Source organism: Anoplopoma fimbria, chromosome 17, assembly GCF_027596085.1.
Source record: "Anoplopoma fimbria isolate UVic2021 breed Golden Eagle Sablefish chromosome 17, Afim_UVic_2022, whole genome shotgun sequence".
Lineage (NCBI taxonomy): Eukaryota > Metazoa > Chordata > Actinopteri > Perciformes > Anoplopomatidae > Anoplopoma > Anoplopoma fimbria.
The window spans coordinates 10,478,426-10,499,196 of NC_072465.1; the positions used below are offsets into that span (position 1 = coordinate 10,478,426).

General features: G+C 39.9%; 1 protein-coding gene across 1 annotated transcript; it reads right to left on the reverse strand.

Moving 5' to 3' along the window:
• Positions 1-6,774: 6,774 nt before the first annotated feature.
• Positions 6,775-17,020, reverse strand: wnt7aa (wingless-type MMTV integration site family, member 7Aa). The gene is made up of 4 exons (XM_054616603.1): positions 16,950-17,020; positions 16,386-16,612; positions 13,764-14,035; positions 6,775-7,254 (listed from the first exon to the last, which is right to left on the reverse strand). Exons 1-4 carry the CDS (start codon positions 17,018-17,020, stop codon positions 6,775-6,777), a joined length of 1,050 nt encoding a protein of 349 aa, XP_054472578.1.
• Between the last annotated feature and the right edge of the window lie 3,751 nt (positions 17,021-20,771).

A 20,771-nucleotide genomic window follows, 5' to 3' on the forward strand; every position in this document is an offset into this window, starting at 1 on the left:
TCAATCCTTTCTGAGCCAGATCATGATTTATTGTTAATGCAGTCTTCAAAGTACCTGATATGTAATCTTTGATTTATGCATCCCTCAATTAAAATCTTCACAACACCCTTTGTTTTTTTTTCCAAAGCATGTCTGCCTCATTTCTGTTTCATTCCTCGGCTACGACGTCATTGTTGGCAGAGATTTCTGTTTGGACCCTGATTGGCCCTCGCTCTCAAGGTACTGCCATAATGATAGTTATGAAGCAGCCCCTGTCTTAAATAATCAACGTTCTGACAGAGAATCTCTCCTGCACAAGCCAAGCGTGACGACTTCCAGCGCCATTTGCAGAGCAGAACAGGCACCGTCAGTTATTGCTTTCCAAAAGACCCGGGTCTGAAAACATCAAACATCTATATTTAAGAATTAAGCTCTGCACAAACAAAACATCTACTCCGGATTACAATTTACACGAGCAGGAGCAGAAACAGAGATGGGGCAGCCACATCATGCGGTACAGACTGACAGTCATACGTTTTGGAGTACAACCACAATGCAGGTGTTCACAGGTGCAGGGCTGGCACAGGCAGACCCCTTGAACAACATTAAACACCTGGAACATTAGCAGTGACGTACTGGTGTTTATAGGAAAAACACCACGAAGCAGCTCATTAGCGCTTCAGTGATCCCTTTGGGCGTGCGGTTTTGAAAACTTTGGAGGACGAGTCGGTGCTGCACTTGTTTCTGCAGCGCTCTTTTGTAGTCCGTTTGGGCTTTTATCATCCTTGGTTTATATTGATATACAGTTTAACAGCATGTGTTATGGACATGTGGCACAGTATATGGAAGAAAAGTTTGATTGCTTGGATTCCTCTAATCATGCATTGATTTGTACAGAAGCAGCTTGGGAGCAAAATTTGGATTGTTTTCTTTATATATATATAAAAAAATAAAAAAGCGGGTAGGCAAATGAGACTATGTTATTCACAATGTCACAATTGCAGAAAATATTGTTCATCATAAATAACATTTAAATCATTTTAATATATTATCAAACAAAGATGAAAAAATGCTAGCTGCTCAGATGTTTTTGTTTAAAAAACACTGTCTCTAACAGTACTCAGTAAGCAAACAGGTAAATCTTTGTTTTTGCAATACAAAGGAAGATGTCACAGTTAAAAAAAATTGTTTTTAGGAGTTTTTGATTCTCTTTCATTTTATATTGCCTATGTATTTATATATAACGTTTTTATCTCTCATTTTCTACTGCGTCTTTGGTGTACCAATACACTGTCTTGATGGCTCTGTATTGTTTTAAGCTGATGGCAGCTGTGTGAAGCACTACGGCCAGAGCAAAATTCCCCCTTGGTGCCTACTAGATCTTTTCCCAAAACTAACCAAGTAGTTAAGTTGGCTTAACATGTCCAAGTTGAATTGATTGAATTCATGTTCAATGTTAAACATGTGTTAAAGTCTACTTTGACCAACCTGCCCATTGAAAAATGACGCTAAAGTGGTACACAGTGCATTGAAAAGTGAAGCCAAGGGCGACCAAATGTCCGTCTGTAACGGGCTGAGAGTGAGGACGTGTTGGTCAGATATCGATAGGTCATTCCAATAAGGTTGCTGAACAGTGCGGTTATTTCTACGTTCTACTTTCGTCATTTCATTCAAGTTCATTCTAGCAAATTACCTCACACGTTATAATACATATGCCAGTCATGATTGAAGAGCAAAAAACAAACCAACGGCATGGGTTCTGATACTCTACTAACAATTTGACCGTGGTGATAGAAAAAATGCAGTTCGATTTGTTTGGCCAGGCAAAAGCATGGATGGATTCTCCTGAGTAAAGTATTCATCTTTTGTTTTCAGGTGATCATAGACAAAAAAATGTGCTGAACTTAAACTTATCTAGCAGTTCTTAAATACAAAGAATAAACTGTTAACTCAAACAAGTAATTAGTCTGTGTAGGTAAATAACTTTGGGCCTTGGGGTTGTATGCTAGCATGCTAGCAGCACCTACTGCAACCTTGTAACATGGATTTAAATGTAATTTAAGTTGTTTATATTCTGCTTTTTTTAGTAAAAGGTGTCACACTAAACGACACTTGGAAAGGGTGCTGAGGCAAAAAAAAATTGATTCACTTTGTAACCTTCCATGTCCTCCTGTCATGTTTCCTGTACTTCCTGGTTGTGAAAGGAACCCTCCTCCCCAAGGGCCTCCGAAAAAAATGCCTGTTTAAATATCAAAATATAGTGTATACCATGTCATATTTTTTCTAGGACAGTTTTTTTTTTATCAGAGCCAACTCAAAGTATCATGCCTGGACTTTGAAAATAGCATATTCACAATCACATATCTGTGTTATCATTCTGTACTTGATTGATTCATTTATTTAGCTTGGTTTTCTTTGAGTTTAAAGTTTGTGAACCAAGATTGAGGCCGTAACACCTTTGAGCTTTTACATAAAGCAGCATGTTCTGAACAATATAAAAACGTTTTTTGATTAAACAAATTTCTATTCATGTGTGAAAAAGGCCATGTCACGTCAACTATCCATTTCCATTTGTTCGAGCACATGAAAGACTTCTCGTCCATGGTGTCTTAAAAGCTCATTGTTGACGTTGGATATATAGGAGTTGACAGTTCAAATGATAGTAAACTATGCTACATACCATGGTATAGTATACTATAGTAGTACATGGTACTTCTGACATAACTTTAAGTAGTACTATTCTGATGACTGGGCAATTGCTATGATACTTGAAAAGGTCATACTACCTAGATTGCTTGTGAACCATAATTGTATTAATATAATATTCATATTAATAATATTTAATGGTAAACAATGTTTAATTGTTGATCATTTTATATATATATTAATTATTAAATATAAAGTTGGACATTGTGGTCCTGAGAATGTTTTGTGAATGACTGTTTCAATAAACTCTGTTTCAACCAGCCAGATATTAAATTATATATATATAAATAAAATCAACATTAATGAGGAAGGATGCATTATTAGTAAATGGAACCAACGTCACATAAATACAGCAGTAGGTTAGTAAGCAAGTTATCAGACAGATAATAAGATAATAGAGAATCAGCATGTTCAGGTATGAGTTCTCCATCTGTGAGTGTGTCTATGTCATGTTGACAGGGATGGCTGGAGAGCATATCATTAAAGGCCCCGTGAATAGAAAAGTGAAGCATGTAACAAGCCGGCACTCTGTCAGACACTCGGATAACGTTGTTGGGTTCTCAGTGACAGAGCCTCGGTGTTACTCTAAGCGAGGCTGTTTGGCCAGCTGCCTTTTCAAAGCGTCACTCTATTGAGGCAAAGTTTAGCCGAGGAATGTTTTGTGCCGATTATTCCGGGAGCGAAGACCTTTTCTATTGCTCAGCCTGAAATCCTTCTTGACATCATCCCCTTGCAATTGTAAAGCCCCCCCACCCTTTCCCCGCTTTCGTCCCGTTTGCCATTTCCACAAAATAAATAGCGTCCAAATTTTATCTGGGTTTTGCATGGTTACCATTTTGTTAATGGGCAGTCTGGCCTCTTGATGAGACCAAGAGCATTTTTGGGGGGCACAGTGTGGTTGTTGTAGCAACGTCGTTGAGGAGTGAATGAAGCAGATGTCAGAGTAATCCATCAGCCGGCAGCTCCCACACTCCACACACACACACACACACACACACACACACACACACACACACACACACACACACACACACACACACACACACACACACACTGGTGTTACAGCCTCTGCAACTGCAACTCTCAATCACACCCACTTCACTCTGATCCGTCCTCATAATAACACTTGAAAAATTGGTCTCAAATACTAAATGACCTCCCTTCTGCTAATTCTGGGACAACTTTTATTAGCCAAAGATGAATGAAAAGACAATGTGGTTTTACTTGGAATACGTCAACAGTGAGCTCTGATTTAAGAGCACTACAGCAGTTGGGTGATATCACTTCGTCCGTTCAGTCGCATGCAAGAAGAAGCTTTAATGAGGACTTTATAACAACCAAATGAGAGAACTGTGGATATAAAAAACTGAATGGTTTTCTGCAGCCATAACCATCCTGTGGTGAGGGCATGCTACAGTTCTGTCATCAACCTACTGTATACTGTACAATCACAAATGGTCACTAGTTTCCCTGATAGGATTGATTGTTTTGTATGTATGAGTATGAGGGCTGGGTATCATAATTTCATACTTATAAAGTACATATTATCAAGAATTAGAAGTTTGGATTGAATGCTTTGATTAGCTTCTTTATTCTGTTTATTTTACTCAATTACTTTCTCAATCGGATATTTCATGAATGTTAATCAAAACTTTTTTTTTCAATATTGATTTTGTTTTGGGGATTGGTAGAGAAACTCAGATATAATATATTTTTTTTACAGCTGATGTCCTGATGTAGAGGACAAGGCTCCCACCATTAACCCCCACGTTCACATTTTTTGGACATCTTTCAACCATCCATCTCTTCTCAGTCGCTCTAATTTTGACTGTCTAATAAAATAAAATAAAAGATTCATATGAAATGATACCCAGCCCTAGTTGGTGTTGGTGAGAGAATAGACAAAGAGCACAAAAGCAGAGCCGTGTATCAGCGCTTAACCTCATAGAGAGCCATAGTGAAAAGGTAACTCCCAGATTCTGTTCCTGAAGTATAATAACCTCATTGCAACAGTCTCACTCCCAACTCGTAAAATACCAACGCTTGGTCAGTGGCCCTACGCTTCAAACTACGATGCTTTTCTTTTCAAAGTAACCTTCTGTGTTCACATAAACATACAGTTCCTTGTTGTTACATGCATACATTGTCTTTTAAAATTAACTTCCAACAGAGGTATACTTAGTTTTTAGGTTTACTTGTGCAGCAAAACTACTTCGTTAGGCTTAAAAAAAAAAAACATTATGGTTTTGGTTAAAATAAGTTTGTTTGATAAGTAAAATAAGTCTGCTTATTGGGTAACCGGCGAAGTTAAGTGCGTAAGTTATGAAACAAAACTACGGAAATATAAGTAATCTTTGACATTAACATGGTGAAAGTCCTGTTTGTTTGACCCGTCTGACCTCCCCTCCCATCCCCCCTTAGCAGACTTTCTCCCTCTTTATACTCTTGCTATAAAGTCTAATAATGATGTGAATGGGTTCACATTGGAGTTAGTTGAATGCCTGGTGCGTCCCATACAGATGCTAAAGGATGCCTCTTGGCGTCGGTATCATGCCAATGACCAAGCGTCGGTATTTGAGTTGGAAGTGAGAACGGGTTGGTCATGTGGTTCAATCCATATGTTGAGATGGATGGAAAGTTTAAAAACATATATATATTTATTTATGTTTATAATTTTGCCTGTTGTTAGCAGCCTTTAACAAACAACATTAAAGACCTTTGCTCCTTACAGGTCATGCTAGTCGGGGCAGTATGACCCAGACGTTTAGATTTGCATGGATTACAGCTAAAAAGATGGAAAGATGACATAAACACCAGGTGGATACCATAAATAACAGAGAGACCAACAGTTACAATGACATATTAGTGCTAATATGTACCACAGGCTAATCGCACCATTAAAAATTCATAGAAGCTGTAGTGTTTGTATGCTAACGAATATTTTGTTTAACTTTGTTAACATTTTCAAGGGTTCGAAATTTGAATGGCAAAAGCTGTAGCAGATGCTAGTTTAACTTAGGCTATGGATAGTAAACCACAAAAACACATTTTACTTTTCAGAAAGGCAGATAAAAGAAGCTGAGCCTCATAAGCTAACATTAGCGGAACAGCAGCTAGCATTGTGGTGATGTCAGGAATATGTCTCTCTACAGGTGGCAAAGCAAAGTTTCCTGAAATAGGTTACAAATCCCAAAGCGGCACATTTCATTCTAACATTACTATGTTCTGCTGTCGTTGAAAAAAGTCACATTTTCAAAGCAGCGCTTTAGTGGCAAACTCAGTAACCCAACAGTTAGAAATGCTTTAGGGAAAATATCTTACATAGAGATAGAAAATAAATTAAAAAAAATATTATATAAAAATAATCTCTTACAAAATATATTCTATCAACCAACATTAAAGGGGAATTCATGTCTGGAAGCTCGCATTTGCTCCTGGTGCCATTCATCTTAGCTTGAAGAGTCAATAATGCTGCTCAGTCACAAACTCTGTAACATTCCAGACAACTAGCAGCAAACTGTGGGGGACGGGGGACAGAGACAAGTGGAAAAACAATACTATGATAGCGAGCCCAGGATCAGTAGTTTTATGTTCCTCTGCTAGGCTTAAAGCACATGAGTTGCAGGCTCCCGAATGTGTCATTCAGTTGAGCTCCAGTGTGTAAGTCGTCTTGTTAAAAAAAAATAACTTTTTGCTTTTAAGTGCACTTGATGGCATCTACACCAACTTAAAACCTTACCAGATTTAGTCAACAGTGAATTGAAGATAATCAGTAGTTTTCTCATTTAATAAATTATTAGTCTAGAATTAAAAAAACTGCATGAGGTGAGTCATGCCAGCAGACCAGTGTGGCCTGCAGAGAAGTCAAGCCTGGGGCAGGAAATGGCAATCAAATTTTTTTTTTTAAAAGGAACCTATAAGCCCGTAGGTGGAGTCCAGTGTCAAGGCAGATGTCCATTGGCATCAGTATAATCGACCCACATTGGAGGAACCGGTTGTCGTGATTGTTGTGTTGCCATGACAGAAGGGCAGTTGCTCTGCATGCGTGTATCAGCCATGTTTGTCCAAATACACGCCCAATAAATATCTCTATTTACAGGTGTACACCTCTGTCCTCTCGCTGCACGTGTTGCATTTCACGTAGCAGCACCACAGGAACTTGCAGTTGCACTGCCAAACACGCGAGTACTGGTGCGTGTCGTATCCTCGGCCGCAGCACATCAGGTCGCAGCTGTTGGGCTGCAGAGCTGTCTTGTTGCAGAGGCGACCTTGCGTCCCCATGCTGCCCGTCAGCGGGTCGGCCTCGCAGTAGTTGGGCGACCTCTCGATGTAGACCAGCTCCGTGTCCGTTGGCTTCCGGTAGGAGTGGGGTTTCTTGATCTTCAGGAAGGCGGGGCGCTTGTTGCGGCTGGCCCGCACTGGCTCCACATGCACGGCCTGGTTGTACCTGTCCTTGAGGACGTATCCCAGCTGGCGGAACTTGGGGAGCGTCGTCCAGCAGGTCTTGGTGGTGCAGGATCCCGACACGCCGTGGCACTTGCACTCCAGACGCATGCCCTTCTCCAGCACCTACGGCGTAGAGGGAAAAGTTAAGATGGAGCAATGGTTTCAAAGTTTCAAACTGTAAAGTGTGCCGAGTTGCAACCGCCCAACTGAAAACCAGTCACATTAACTTATTCAATTTGTTTAGATCGAGCTTTGCCTCATAAATTAAGTTGATCTAAGATGTTTTCCACCATCAAAAGATCAAAGTTAAGAATTTCTATTTCTTACAGCTCGTATGTTGCTGTCTTTCCATAATGAGCAAGTAAGAAACATATGAGTTCGCAGAAATACCCAGTCTAACATATAGCATGAATAGTTCAACAGGTTGAGACAAAAGTTTTCTAGCATTCCAAATGAATGTAAGCATTCCAGAGATCTCAGAGCTGCTACAGTATGTCGCCCTATGGCCAGTAGCTATGTATGTGCCATTCTTTTTACAAGACAGGGTGAGCCTGAAAACACACTCACAGAAAGAAACGTATGCATACAAAAGCATGGAACCTCTCTAAGTTCATGTATTGTCATTAAGAGTTATAAATGATAAACATCTTTAGAACTTCTGAAATTGAAAGGTACATTTTCCAGAATTGGTGGAAGAAGTTCTCAGATCTTTAACTTAAGGAAAAGTAGTAATTCCATAGTGTAAAAGTACTTTAACAATTAAAAATCTGGCATTCAAAATCCTACTTAAGTTCATGTACAAAAGTATTAGCATCCAAAAATACTTACTAATTACTAATAATTACTATCAAAAGTAAAAGTACTAATTGTGCAGAATTGCCCATTTCTCAATAATATATCTCATATTATTTGATTGTAATTATTGAAGCATTAATGTGTTCATCACTTAAATGGTGCAGCTGGTGCAGAAGGAGTTCATTTTAATTACATTATTTACAGCTGGGTGGTTTACTGTTTAAAAATACATTAAAAATAATGAATCGAATTTTATATTCAGTATTAATAATCTGAATCTGTAAAGTAACTAGTAGATGGCGAAATAATGTGATGAGTAGTAGGAAGTAAAATAATTCCTTCTTAGACGTAGTGGACTAGAAGTATAAAGTACTATAAAATGAATGCATGAGTAAAGTACAAGTACCTCAACATTCTTAAGTAGAGTACTATTAGTTACATTTCACCACTTATTTTGTTAGCTACCCTTTATTCACATTGCATTAACAGAGCAGTAACATTACGCTCATATAGCACAAATATTCGAGGCAACTCAGTGTAAGAAATCAAGGAAAATAACCCTGATGATGTCATAGAGTTATATCAGCTTGTGCTTGGTGACTATTTTTGTTTAATGGAAAGCCTGTGTTACAAACTGGAGGTGTGGAGTTTGACAGGAGTGACCATTTACTAGGGATAAGCTATTAGTTATTCATTTTTATTGAAATTTTCAAATCGCAGGAGTTTTGTTGTGTGTCAAAATACCATTTTAGATAAAATATTCAGCAGAGATGTTCTTGCTTACATATCATATTAAACAGTACTTAAAGGTACGGAACCTTGGAAAAATAACCCCATAATATTTTTTTTGTGAAAATGAGAAAGACTATTTATAAATGATCATTCCATGTAATATCGCAGATCATATCACAATTGCAATATCGGTCAAACAAATTCAAAATCATTCAGGGCTATTGAGTTGCATTATGGGACATCTTATCTTAAACCATACTAGGGAAGTGTTTTGTACAAGAATCCTTTTACTGATTTTACACCAAAAAATCCCCTTGATCTTCTCCTTCGTTACTCTGCTTACTACTGTGATTATATGAATCATTTATGTCATATACATTGAATGTGTTGTATCTCTGTTATGCTGTTCATTCTGTACACATGACATCTATTGCATTCTGTCCATCCTGGGAGAAAGAGCCCTCCTCTGACGCTCTCCCATAGGTTTCTTCCTTTTTTCTCCCTGTTAAAGGTTTTTTTTTAGGGGAGTTTTTCCTGTGCCGATGTGAGGGTTCCGGGACAGAGGATGTCCCGGATGTACAGACTGTAAAGCCCTCTGAGGCAAATTTGTAATTTGTGATTTTGGGCTATACAAAATAAACTGAATTGAATTGAATTGATTTTTAACCCAAATTTAACAGATCCATGCCCTATAAGATTTTTGTTTTTCCTGCCGCAAACATCACTGCAGTTTTCAGCAAACATCCTGAGAAATGTTTAGAGTAAATGAAAAGTCAAGAAAAATAAGTGATAGAGTCCCTCCAAGTCAGATAGAAAATAATAACTGATTTGATTGCTGCACATGCGATTTTGTACATACGATTTTTTCATACAGTTTTCTTGCAATCTTGTTTCAATAACTACAGTAAATGTAAATGTAAAAAAACAGGCAGCGTCAGCACAAAACTTTTTTCCGTATGAGGTTAGAATAAAATGAATTGGTATGAGGCGATGAATCCAGACAGCGGCTGGCTTATTACACAAGTTATTGGTGACTGGAGACATGGAGGCGTTAACAGCGAGCTGACTGGCACCAGTCAAAGGCCTTTATTCCCAGGGTTAGAGTGGAGGCGCTTGGGGTGTTCAGCCAGGGCTGAACGACATCAGCTCAGCCTTCTTCCTCCTCCTCACTGAGTGGGAAACCCTCGCCTGCATTAGCGAAAGCCTCAACCTGCTTTTGAATCATCCGCTGTGATGTGTCCTCAGACTCTCTGGAGTCTAGCGGGGTAATTGTGAAAAGCCCTGGATGCATACAGCTTAGCGTGCTCATGCCCCCGGGACCTGACAAGCATTTGATTCATGGCGTTTGGTGAAGTGAAGTGCCAACCAAGCTGCCACTGTTTGTCTAACAGAACCCCTGTAAGCCTCCCGTGGCACCTTTAACACTATTTATTATTTTTGTTTATTCTTCTCAAGAATTTTGAGGGTTGGTACACAGTGACACACACACACATTCATCTCCAATTAAACATGAAAGCCCTACTACAATAATTACAGAGGTACCAGTTTAGTAAGTGTATATTAAGAGATTCACACACGGTTTCACATTCTGACTGATGTCAGACCTCAAACATGGAGCCCCAAATATTTTAGTCCAGAGATGAAAGTTCTCCTCTTTGCTCCTGAATGGGACGATAACCTGTCACTATGGCACCAACATGATATCTCTCTCAGCAAATTCACTCCTAGCTTTTTAATTTTGATGTCCACATTCCTCCAAATACACATTTGAATGTATATTTCTCTTAATACAAAGTAGTGCGTATTAAGGAATTTCCACAAATAGCAACACAAGAAGATATTTATGGCGCTCTGAAACGGAAAACACCTGAAACATCTGTAGAATTACAATGGACATTGCAGCTACTGATAGTTCTATTTTTACTGAATGGAAAATCCCAGCTTCAGCACTTATGCTAAGTTATAAAACCACTCTCATATCTATGCAATGAATAGAGAGGCGAAGTCCCGACACTTCCGGTTGACCGACCATAGGACCTTATTTCGGAAAAAATATGTTATTTGAAGTTTGAATTGTGCCATAAATTACACATATGATGTTTATAAATTCAAAAGATAATTTTGCCCATCAAGCAAGTCCCATTTTGTCTTAGAACTGTTTCCGTAAAAATATGTGATAAGAAAGACTGCACACCTGAAAATCACCTAAGTTACGTCTCTCGGGAAAGCTACGATGCCTGTGTGTTGTCCTACTGGGGTCACAAAGACAACGGGTCTTACTCATTATTTCTCTTTCCAGTTGATAAAAAGAGTTGCTGGGTACAATGCATCGAGTAAGAAAATGTAACATTTGTGCTTGGAATATAACTGAGGTAGCTAGCTAGCTAGCAAGACAAGGTAAGGGACATGTTGGTGTCGAGAGATGTAGTTTACTGAACGGTTTCCTGCAAAACTAAATGGTACCACGACAAACCTTCCGCAATTTGAACTTAAGCCAAACATCATATGCGTAATTCATGGTGGAATTCAAACAGGATCAAAACAATATTTATCTTTCGCTGTTGACTACTATACAATCTTTCTTCCAAAGTAAGGACACTGAAAGGGGCGGGACTTCGCCCCTCAAAAGAAAAAAACAGATAACGAGAGACAATGGACAGCACCTGGGATTTGGTTGTTGAATATGTTTTGACCGTGTTATCTGTTAAGCTAGCCAAGCTAGTAGTAGCTAGCCTAAACTAGTAGTCCTAAACAACAAGTAGTTGTTTAGATAAGAGCATTGTTTTCAAATGAACCAATTCATTCATTGTTATTGAAATGTAAGCAAAGGTTTAATACTGGTCATCACAATTTCCCAGAGCCCAGGCTATTGTCTTCCCATTCCTTGTTTTGTCAAACAAAAGCCTGGCTAGCTGTTCCCCCCTGTTACCAGTCTTTATGCTAAGCTAAGCTATCAGGCTGTAGCTTCATATATACCTTACAGATTTACAGACCTTTGCCGGCAAATCATAACACTTTGGGTTATCAGGGTTGAGGGCAGTATTTGCCTTTTCTTAGAAGTTTATCTCAGTCTTCCACTGATCTATCATGTGCCTGCTGGGTCTTTTTTACTGGATATTGCTTTCTTATGGGACCAGTTTGTCCCCCAGTTTCTATTGATTTGTCATTTTGTTCCGACGTGTGTCCACTGGTAAACAACATCAGTCTGGCTAATGCACTCTAATATGGTCATGTTCCTGGGTTCACCTCTCTGTGCATCTTGTCGGACACTGTTACCTCTTGACTCTACATTGCTTGTGTTCTCTAAATAACAGTAGATTCTGACCACACTTTGTCCTCTGTGTTCCACTATTTTGCTTTAGTTCTAACCATGCATGAACTCTCACTTGCACCAATGATGTACTCTCTCACTAGCTGTGTCCCAATCCAGCGGCGTATTTGTAGACCGACTGCGTCACAGCGGACAAATGCAGCCTACTTTTCCCAGATTTGGAGGATACAACTGATGGATCCTTCACGGCCCAACATATCCCAACAGTCATTGCGTGCCGGCGAAGTAGACTTTTTGTTATTTATGACATGGCGACTAGTGGACCAGCAATGGGAGAATTCACATTTAAATGTGATTATTGGGTTTTAACTCAGGCGATTATTTACAGATACAAGTGTTAAAACTAAAAACAAGGGACCTGATCAGATCACACTAATGTTAAAATGATCGGTTAATTTACGTGACGCTATTAACTAATCAGCTAACGCTACCGAGAGCCGCTGGACTATTTATAGCAACTCGTCCATTTTTATCTTTTAACTTAGCTTTTATGACAACCACAGCTGGTTGCTAGGAGACGGGAGCAGCAAAAGGGTGGGGGCGCGAAAAGCTGGTGACGCAAACGGGAAATAATTTGTGGACCAGACCGTCTCATTTTGGGGACTGCTCGGTCCAGCCTTCGCGGTATTCAAAGGCTGGGTCCTCCGTGGGCTGCAGCCGCTGGATTGGGACACAGCTACTGTGTCATTGAAACAAGTGCGCATCAAATCCCAGACCCCTACCGAAACCCTACCCTACCCACAAACCATGGGCTGCAGCAAAACTGCTGGATTGGGACACAGCTACTGTGTCATTGAAACAAGTGCGCATCAAATCCCAGACCCCTACCGAAACCCTACCCTACCCACAAACCATGTGCAAAATGTGTATATTAACAAATGTCTTATAAGAAAAGGATAAATGCCCCAAAGTGAGAAAATAATATAGACTAACTTGTATAGACTGCCCGCGACCCTGATCAGGATAAGCCGTTAAATATAATGGATGGATTGTATAGACTAAAGCAGGACTGAATGATATGACCTAAAATGTATAACAAATGTACAACAAGAAAAGTGCACTTAGTAGTTCAGATCTCCACCAGGTGTGTCTCCCTCTCAGCTACCAAACAAAAAAGAGTTCAATTTTACTCAACACAATATCAAAAACAAGGAATTTATTCATCTTGTATCGTTACTTACGTTTGTGGATCATAACATATTGGGTATGGAATGAATCTGCAAATGCTTGGGTTCAAAATGAGACCAAACTTTTCAAGGTTAAGGCAACAAAACTACTGGGTTAGCTTTAGGAAAAGATCGTAGTTTGGGTTAAAATAACCACGGAAGTGCGTTAACTACATTACACAAGTTACGTGACGAATAAATCAAAATTGACGTCTCGTTTCACACCGGAATGAAAAGCAACCTCCTGGCTGAAAGATCACTCTTTGATGGACCCATCCAAACATCCCAGTTCATGATTACACACATAACATATGAAATCATTCCTTGGGATATCTAAGATTTGCGGCAGATTATTTTTCTTGGGGATAGCTACGAATGCTGGATGAAACCTGTCTGTTTCTCCAAACTCCATCTACTGTAGTAAAACAATGACTATGGAGAAGTACCTGACAAAACCCAGCTTCAAAACATCCTAACTATCCCTTCAATGTTTCTGAAAGCATCTACTGTAAATGACTTATGTCTGATCATCAAAATTAAATAAAGTGGATTTTTGGATCTGTTAAAATGAATCAAAAAATCAGACTCCAGAATAACGTGAGCCGTACCTTGCGTCCCACTTCGTTGTTGTGTAAGTTCATGAGAGTCCTGGCGTTCTGCTTGATCTCCCGCGCGTCCACGAACACCTTGGAGAATCCCAGGCCGTAGTGGACGTCCGCGGAGCAGCCGCCCCACTTCCAGCCCTCCTCCTGGTTGTAGAAGCCCTGCTTCTCCTTGTCGCAGCCGCAGCCGCTCAGGCTCCCCTGGGTGCAGGCCGCGGTGACTGAGTGGGCGACCCCGGCCGCGATGATAGCATAGGTGAACGCGGCCTCCTTGCTGCCTGCGATTGGGAGAGAGAAAAAAAAATGCATATTTTATTCTAGATTGCCAACAACAGGATTCACTATTTCAGGCACTGTCAAGACTCCTCACATACCTGGCATAGCTGCCTCAAACCAAATCATAAAGTACAGGAGCCAAGTCCAATTGCTCAATCAAGCTCAGTTGAAGCAGATACAGGAGAAAGCTCTGAAGCGTGCAGAAAAAATAATAGAGCAGTTTGGAATGGAATGGGAGACATTGTCTATGTGATGAGTTATAATCAAATTATTTTTACTAGTCTTTATACTTTAATACATTCACCAATTAACAGTCAATGTGCCAAGTACATTCGAGTGGTAAAGATGATTTTTTTTTTGGGATCATTCAGCGGGAGATAAAACATAAAAAAAATGTTAAGACATCATTTATGGCCTTCTTCCGAACCGTCGTGGCACATGGGATCCACCCTGCGAAGTGCATCTGAGAGGCATGCAGAGCCTCCCTACATGGAAGGATTTCCACTCCATAAATCTGAGTGCCTCGGGTAAACTGTGTTTTTTTTTTATTATTAAAAATGGAGGTAACTCCTGTTGGAGCACATGTAAAAAATCATCAAAGAAATGCTATACAATAGTCATCATCTTTAAACAATTAAAAAGAGGCATCCTGACATCCAGAGCGTTAACCTGAGTTATTAAATTAACCCTTTACAGCCAGTGGAGGAGCAGCCAGTGTCCACAGTGAGTTACTTCAAGTACCTGAGTTGGTGTGTGGGGAAATAAAAATACTTGATCCTTATGCCAACATACTGTAGATTGCTGCATCGCTGCCAACCACAATCCCAAATAAATGTGCTCTTGTCAGTTATCAGTGTTACGGCCTGCTGACACAAAACAATTGGACTCAGACGGACTGTGTGCAGGGCAGCTGGACCCGACCTGGAACTTCATCTGAATTAGGGTAGAAATTAGGTTCCAGCGACGGGGAAAATTAATTTTGCTCCAAATCTGAGGATATGCATTAAAAGAAAAAAAGGGGGAAAAAAGTGTGGTGGTCTCAAATCATTCCACATAAAACTTCCCCTGCCAAAGCTGCAGGACCTGGAGGTAAAATTGTAAACCTAGAAGAGAGTACTTGTCTGGACTTGAAGCCTCTTTTTTGGAGGAGGAGGGGGAGTATTTTATGAACATACATGACGGAGGTTTAGCTGAGAGCAGATAAAGAGCATGTAGCTCAGCGTGTTACCAGCTATAGGAGAGCATGGACGTGCATATGGTTACAGTAGTAGTCATGGTAACGATCAGACATCTCAACCATCACTATCAGAGGTCATTAAGGAGGCTTTAACACTGTTTAAACAGACTGTTGCTACTAATACTACAACCATTTCAGGTATTATAATATAATGTATGTACATTGCAGCGATAAGATTCAACTAAAGGCTCAAAGAGTGATGTGATCAGTAATCCTCGACGACACTTGATGTGAAAAATGATAATGGAGGTCTGAGATGCCAGGATGAACTGGTAAAAAAAAGCAAAAGGACAAGACAGTGGAACACCAGTGCGTTAAACATGAATCTCCCCACTTATTTCCGCAGTCCTTCTCTTTGGAGAGAACATCGCCTCGAGCCTTGTTCCACACACAGGATGAAAAATCTGTGGCTTAGTGTTTTTTTTTTTTCTTCCCACCGGGAGCAGATGCACAGAGTCTGAGCTTTCAGACTAACAGACATTTGTCAAAGTGTCAGAGGTCAAAGTGGGAGGAATGCCCTGTTGGGACATTTTTTTTTGTTTTTGACAAATTATAGCAATTTTCAAAACTTATTCTTTTATGACTTCCTAGACAGTAAAGATAACATACGTCTCAGTAAATCAAGGAAAACTTGCTGTGTTCACTACCTGTTATTGAGCTGCTGGTGTAATATGATGCAGCAATTTAAAACATTCTCTGTAATAACTATTTTATTGGTTGAAAACAATCTTGTGAGCGCTGTATTTGGGACGATAAAGGCCTGCTGACATGTTTCAACAATATGATAAAGTTGACCCCTCAGCTTAGTAAGCAGTTAGTAGCCTTCTCTCCTTTCAAAAACAGCAGCAATAATAATTATGTAGTAATATTTATATTGATACCGCACCGTTATTGTATGGACTTCTATGGGCATATCCGTCTGCATACAGCGGTGCATTACAACAATATAATTACTTTACACCACCACAGAAGACCACATAATTCAATATGATGTAAAAACCCTGCACTCGAACCAAACAACCGAATACATTCGAATAGTAAATATGAATAGGCTTGTTTTTTTATATTTTTCTTGGTGCACAGCTTGCTGAAATTAAATTAAAAGTGCAACATACCCACTTTGAGCTCTTTCCCGAACACGGTCCTCTCTGCCAGGGCTGAGCAGTTCCAGCGCCCGTGTCTGAACTGGAACTGGCACTCGTTGATCCCCATCTGGACCCCCTCTCCGATCACTATGATGGCGTCGGGTCGGCTCTGACAGATCGTCCTCTGACGGGGGGCCAAGCCGGGGATTTTATTACAAATGATGCTCGCTCCCAGTGCGACCACCGAGGACAGACCCCTGCGGTGGAGGTGAAGGGTTAAAAAAAAAGTGGCTTTTTCTGTTCTGCAGGTGTTTTAACGGACCTCTTTCTAGAGAAATTACACATATGTATAATATTTCACACATGTATATATGACAGCGTTGCATTCCTACGGCTCCCCCAAAATTAATGTAATAATCAGTTAATGAATTGTAAGGGAAGCGCAGCCAGAAAGCACCCTACTTCTCACTTTTTTTGGTAAACTTTATTTCTCAAATTTTTATTAAATCAGCTTCATTTTTTTTTTTCTCCTGCAAAAGTTTGAAAAATGTAACTGTGTGAAAATGCAAAGACGACCCTCCCAATATAACTCACCCGATTTTCAGATACAACACTCCAAGGCACAGGAAAAAGTGGAAGATCCAGCGCCGCGTCTTCCTACTCATGGTGCTCGCTCGGCCCCCAGCCAGCCGGGTGGATCAACGCTCTATTCGGTGCAACAGCAACAAAAAAACGGCCTCTATTCCTCCGCCGAGTCCCGCGGGGCGTCAGTGACAGAGCTCCTCGGGACAAACCAAAGTCCGTGGTGATCGACTCGTCCTGGTTTCATTTGGCGGTGGGTGTCCGGCGGTGCGAGCCTGAGGTGGAGCATTGGGGCTGTTGTTTTCCAGGTGCGCAGCTCGGCTCCTCACTGATCGGGGCTTCAGTGTGTGTGTGTGTGTGTGTGTGTGTGTGTGTGTGTGTGTGTGTGTGTGTGTGTGTGTGTGTATGTGTGTCTCTACCTTTTCTACCAGGGCGTGTTCTGCGGAGGATCTGCCTCTGAGCAGCTTGCAGGTACACGCTCAGCTCATCGGTCCCTTCGCGCGGAAGACCCCGGGTCCGGCTGGGGGGGGGGGCAAGGAGCCGGTCAAATGTCGCACTTGTTGCGGGTCATGAGCTCTCTCCGAGCGGGCTCATCATCCGCGCTCACTTCACGTCTGACAGACAACCAGCTGCCAGCACCTCTTTTTTTTTTTTTATTATTTCTTCCCCCCCCCCCCCCCCACCCCCAACAATGAACGCCCCTCCCATCGACTCACTGTTGTCTTGGCACGTTCTAAGACCCTGCGTCCCCCATCAGATCACAACATGCGATCTGCTGAAGATTTGGGACCTGCGGTGGACTGTGGCCGCGCAGTATCATGTCTCAAGTGCAATTTTGAGGTAGAGGAGGACGAGGTCGTTTTGCACAGTTTCCATTACCTCCCATCCTGTACTGCCATAACACATGTTAGAAGTTACTTAACAAACACCGTGTAAATACAGGCAGCGACCTCCGTGTCTGAAAAGTGAATCCAATGCAGAAGTGTGTTTTTAAACTTGCATTCTGTCAACTGACCATCGGGGGGCGACTCCTCTGGTTGCAAAAATAAGTCTAATTGTATAGAAGTCTATGAGAAAATGACTCTACTTCTCACTTGATTTATTACCTCAGTCAACATTGTGAACATGAATCAATGGTCTTAATCACTAGTTTCAATTTAGTTTTATTTAGTAAATGATAGTCCTATTTACAGTAAAAATGAACCATAAAGCAGGGTATGCTTTAAGGCAGGCTGCTTTGTGATTGGTCACTACCAGAGCCATACACTGTATCTCTAAGTCACTCCCCAACAGTCCAATTATGGTGACTTCCATTCACTGGTTGCAAAAAGCCAAGATGGCGACTGCCTAAACACAGAACTCCAGGCTTCTAAATGTTAGTCCATAAACCTCTGCGTGTTCTTATGACATCTACAGCCATTATAAACTAACACACATAAAAAAAAAACCATTTGCATTTTGGAACAGAAAACTTAACACAATTCTCAGTTCAGCACTGCATGATGGGAAATTTGTGGAAATAAAGGGATGGATAAAAAGGGAAGTAAAGGAACAGTCCATTAGAGAGAGGGAGGGAGAGAAAGAGATACTTTCAAACAGCTGTTTCATATTGTTCAAATTTCTATTTATAAATGTATTATTCTGCACCTTTTTGAAGGGCGTCAAGCTCTCGTTAACATAAAGATACGCTTTAGGCCACCCTCCTTCTGCGCCGGAATCACAAACGTTTTCAATTCTGTTCTACTTAATGCTTTTACTCTACCATATTTCAAAAGGAAATATTGTACATTTTACTCCGCTACATGTATCTGACTACTATAGGCTAGTCACTGCTTACTTTACACAATAACATAATTTATTCTAAACATATCTTATCAAATATGATGCACGTTTCGATAAAAACATTAAATTAAGTAGTAAAAATCAACTTCGGCTTGTCCCGTTGCAACTCTAAAAAGCTTCTTACATTTTAATGCATGAATAAAAATATTCCAGGATAATAATTGTATTAATTAACAATCTAATCAAAAGTAAAAGGATCCACTCTGCATGAGTTCTTTAACTTTTGATACTTTTAGTACATTTAATGATAATACTTCTGTAATTCTACCTAATTAGAAAATGAATGCAGTCCTTTTATTATCATATAATATATATCATTTTTATTTAGTACTATTTCTAGTTTAATTGTGTAATGATCTGCTTCCACCACCAACAAATACATATCTTATTTATTTTCCATTTATGAATTAAACAAGGTGAGTGTACAGGTCGTCTGCCAAACATAACCAACTTAAAGACTGTAAAAATTCTAAATGCTAGTTACAATGGAAAATACCAACTTCCTGAATTTAACATATCAGAGAGCAGGAAAAAAGACATGCAGAAACGTTACCAGGTTTTATATGTAACTTAGTCAGGATCACATCAGATTTTCTCACCATTGAGTCCCATTATTTCTACAATGGTTCACAGACTTTGAGTTAAAGGGTACATAGCACCATCTACTGACACAACAGTGTAACTACTCTGACCATGTTCTAAAGTGCATGGCCTGTGGGTACAGTACAACGACACAGAGAAAGCTGGAATATTACAATAATAAGACCTGGTTTTTCGTACGTCAGTTAGTTTGTGTTCATTAATTGAAACAGCTTTATTTAGGAGAATGTGCTGTATGCAACATAAATTAAAAATAATAAAAGGTGTTAGAGCTCAATCTTGACACAGGGCCACAAGCACAGCACATATTATAATGTGATATAGTAGGTTTTACACCCTGGTCTGGTCTTGTCAAAGCAAAATGCACAGGTCCACCACAGTGGATATGCACACCATCAAATGAATGAAGTTATTCCATCTCCCATTCTTTATTTTTTTATTTTTTATATAAAGTCAATTCTAGTGAAAATCAAATGATCCATCCATGCAGGACCAACATTTGAGAGATGTGCAGCATTTGAAAGTGACTATATAAGTTTAGTCAAGTACTGTACTTAAAGCCCGTACATATCAGTGGTCCACACACTCACACAGGTGGTTACATTTGTTCAGGTGGAGGTATACATACTGAGCTTGGTTGACATATCATTTTCCAGTCCGTTCTGTTCCACCTGATAGTGAGACTGATCACACCTTCATCATTCTCACTACAGTAGTGTGATCAGACAGAATAGGTGAGAAATGAACCTCCGCCGTCGTAGGACTAAAAACAAAAGAGTTAACCCTGAAGTTGCTTCGCCAGCCCCAAAACAAGTTCCTGAAAACAATCAATCTGGTCAGAGTTTTAAAAAAACTTAGATATTTATTGCATCAAAAAAATATTGCAATGCCATCATTTTAAAGTATAGTGCAAATCTACAATAGACCCTTTGAGAGTGTTCAACACTAATGATGTATGTATGTATAAATATTGCAATATGCAAAAATACAGGAATATTCTTGTTATTCAGGCTACATTTCAAAAGGTAAATGCATCAATATGTTGCACTCAGAGCACAATGAAGAGGCTTGAAAAACAATCCAGTGCTCTAGTAAACAATTTATTCATAAACACATTGGTTGTATAGATATGAATGGTGATGACAAAACAACAAAACAGGAATAGCTAGCATTTATGCTGGGTTGGTAATGTTGAGAAGCTAGCAGGAGTGTGCTAGTTTTTACAAAACGTATCCAACTGAAAAACCCAGTCGGTGTCATCAACTCTTTTCCTTTGAGAGTAGCTGGCATGAATGAAAAGGTTGGACAAGCTTATTGCAGTCTTGCGACAGCCACACATACATTTATTTTTGTCAGAGCACTGGTCTATTGATTACTATCAGGATGAAACAA